General features: G+C 21.8%; 1 protein-coding gene and 1 long non-coding RNA gene across 7 annotated transcripts in view; one reads left to right on the top strand and one right to left on the bottom strand.

Annotated features, from left to right (window-relative positions):
* The window catches only part of LOC116185511, a 17,804-nt gene continuing 15,938 nt past the window's right edge, over positions 1 to 1,866 (top strand). Inside the window, exons 1-2 of the long non-coding RNA XR_004150362.1 lie at positions 1 to 135; positions 1,260 to 1,265. This is a non-coding gene — a long non-coding RNA (uncharacterized LOC116185511). The remainder of the gene's footprint in view (positions 136 to 1,259; positions 1,266 to 1,866) is intronic.
* Positions 1,355 to 1,866, bottom strand: part of LOC102671308 (formin-like protein) — a 14,796-nt gene continuing 14,284 nt past the window's right edge. For 3 of the 6 annotated variants that reach the window (XM_031510025.1, XM_006614797.2, XM_006614796.2), the window contains one exon: positions 1,385 to 1,597. In XM_031510025.1, the coding sequence (XP_031365885.1) occupies positions 1,385 to 1,597 (213 nt within the window). Of the gene's footprint in view, positions 1,598 to 1,866 lie in introns of all 6 variants that reach the window. The other 3 variants (XM_031510024.1, XM_031510023.1, XM_031510026.1) reach the window with 2 other exon arrangements.

Genomic DNA, 1,866 nt, shown 5'->3' with positions numbered 1-1,866 from the left:
TATATATATATATATACACATATTCTGAGATATTATTGTGCGCACTTGCTACTTATGTTTTTAATGATCAAAGAATTGACCTTCAGACTTTAAGAAAAATATATTGCAATATTTATATTTTGGAATTTAAAAAATGTATTATTTTCATAATTATCTCAAAATAGTTGTTATTCTTGAAAACTTAATTAAAATTTTTTGGATCTTTACATCCATGGAATGTTATAGTTTAATTGGAAACTATACCTTGCCAAAAATCTTAAAAAATATACAAAAGTATACTTAAATTTTTTATATGAATTTATATTGACATTATTACTATCATTGAATCTATATCATTTTTTATCTTTTTATTTTCTTAAAAACTCTTTCAAATAAACAGCTAACATATACGAATTAAATTGGAATTATAAATATTTCAAATGCATATAACAATCAACAATAATTAATTAAATGGAAACAATTTTTCTTTTTAATTAGTTAGAAATAGTATTTATAAAAAAAACAATGAAAAAAATAATCATACAATTTGTGCACACAAACGCATTTCTTAATTTACTCTAATATTTTTTAATAAACGTATAGTTACGTTTACTAAATTTGTACAATACAAAGAATACATATTCAACAAACAGAAGAATATTAATGCATTACTACTGTTTGTTAATAGTGTGAAAACAATTGATATTTTAAATTTAATTTTGGTTTGGATCTTGATATTATATCTTGAATTTATAGCACCGTATAAATGACTTATATATAAAAATTTAATCCAATTCAATATTTGTTTTAAATTATCATATCTATATTTCTATCATGCTACAGTAATGTCCTGTTAATATCAATTTGCTATAATGTCTTCTAATTGTTTCCAGAAATCCAAGAAAATTTTATAAATACATATTTAAGGGAAACAAAGATATCGTTACTTAAAATGAACAGGTAATAAATCATCATTTCAATAAAAAATCAGTAAAAGATTTTTTTGTAATTTTTTTTTTCAATATTAACAGGATATTATTGTGTATCTATTATTTATAAATTTGGCTCAATACACGACTCTTTCATTTTTAATAATTTACAATAATTTATCATCACATGAAATTTCAATTTTTGAATATGAATTATCTTAAATAATTTTTTAAACATTGTGATGAACATGAACGTTTTTCGACGTTCAAATCACATTGTGTTTTAACTTTAGTGTATAAAGTTATAAATATTGAATTAAAATAAACAAAAAATGTTTCTTTCTGAAAGAGTTTTAAGTGAGAATATTGCGTACGTTAACGCAAAAAATGCAGTAAAATTTATTCCTTCAAAAAAAAAAAAAATAAATAAACAAAACTGCTTTCCTTTTAAAATAAAAAACACTGAGAAACATAATTTAGAGTTCTAGTTCTTCGGCAGTGCGAGAGAGTCTATGATTATCAATACGTCTGCGTTGGCTGCGTCTAACAGCATCTGCTCGTCGGTATGGTTCCGATCTAAGCCCAAGAAGAATATCTTCTAGAGCACCATTATAAACTTCATCCTGTTGCAGCAATTTCTTCTCTTGAACCAGTCTTGTTTTATTTTTTAATTCATTTATCACAGCGTCCTATATCAAATTAGCAATTATTCATTAGGTTTTGTTGATCAATAATATATTCTATTAGAAGATAAAAGAAAGATAAATTGTCTTATGTTTAAAACATTTATATATTATATTAAATTTCCTTTTTCTATAATTGTCTAATGTTTTTATTATGTCTTAAATAATTTTATATCTAAAAATCTTTGTTCGATAATATCATACTTCAAAAAATATATTATATTTATTTAATTTAATATATATTGATATAATAATATTTACATTTTATTTAAAAT

This window comes from Apis dorsata, unplaced genomic scaffold (assembly GCF_000469605.1).
Source record: "Apis dorsata unplaced genomic scaffold, Apis dorsata 1.3 scaffold_198, whole genome shotgun sequence".
NCBI lineage: Eukaryota > Metazoa > Arthropoda > Insecta > Hymenoptera > Apidae > Apis > Apis dorsata.
The sequence above is the reverse complement of the archived record's forward strand: the minus strand, read 5'-3'. Positions and strand labels throughout refer to the sequence as shown.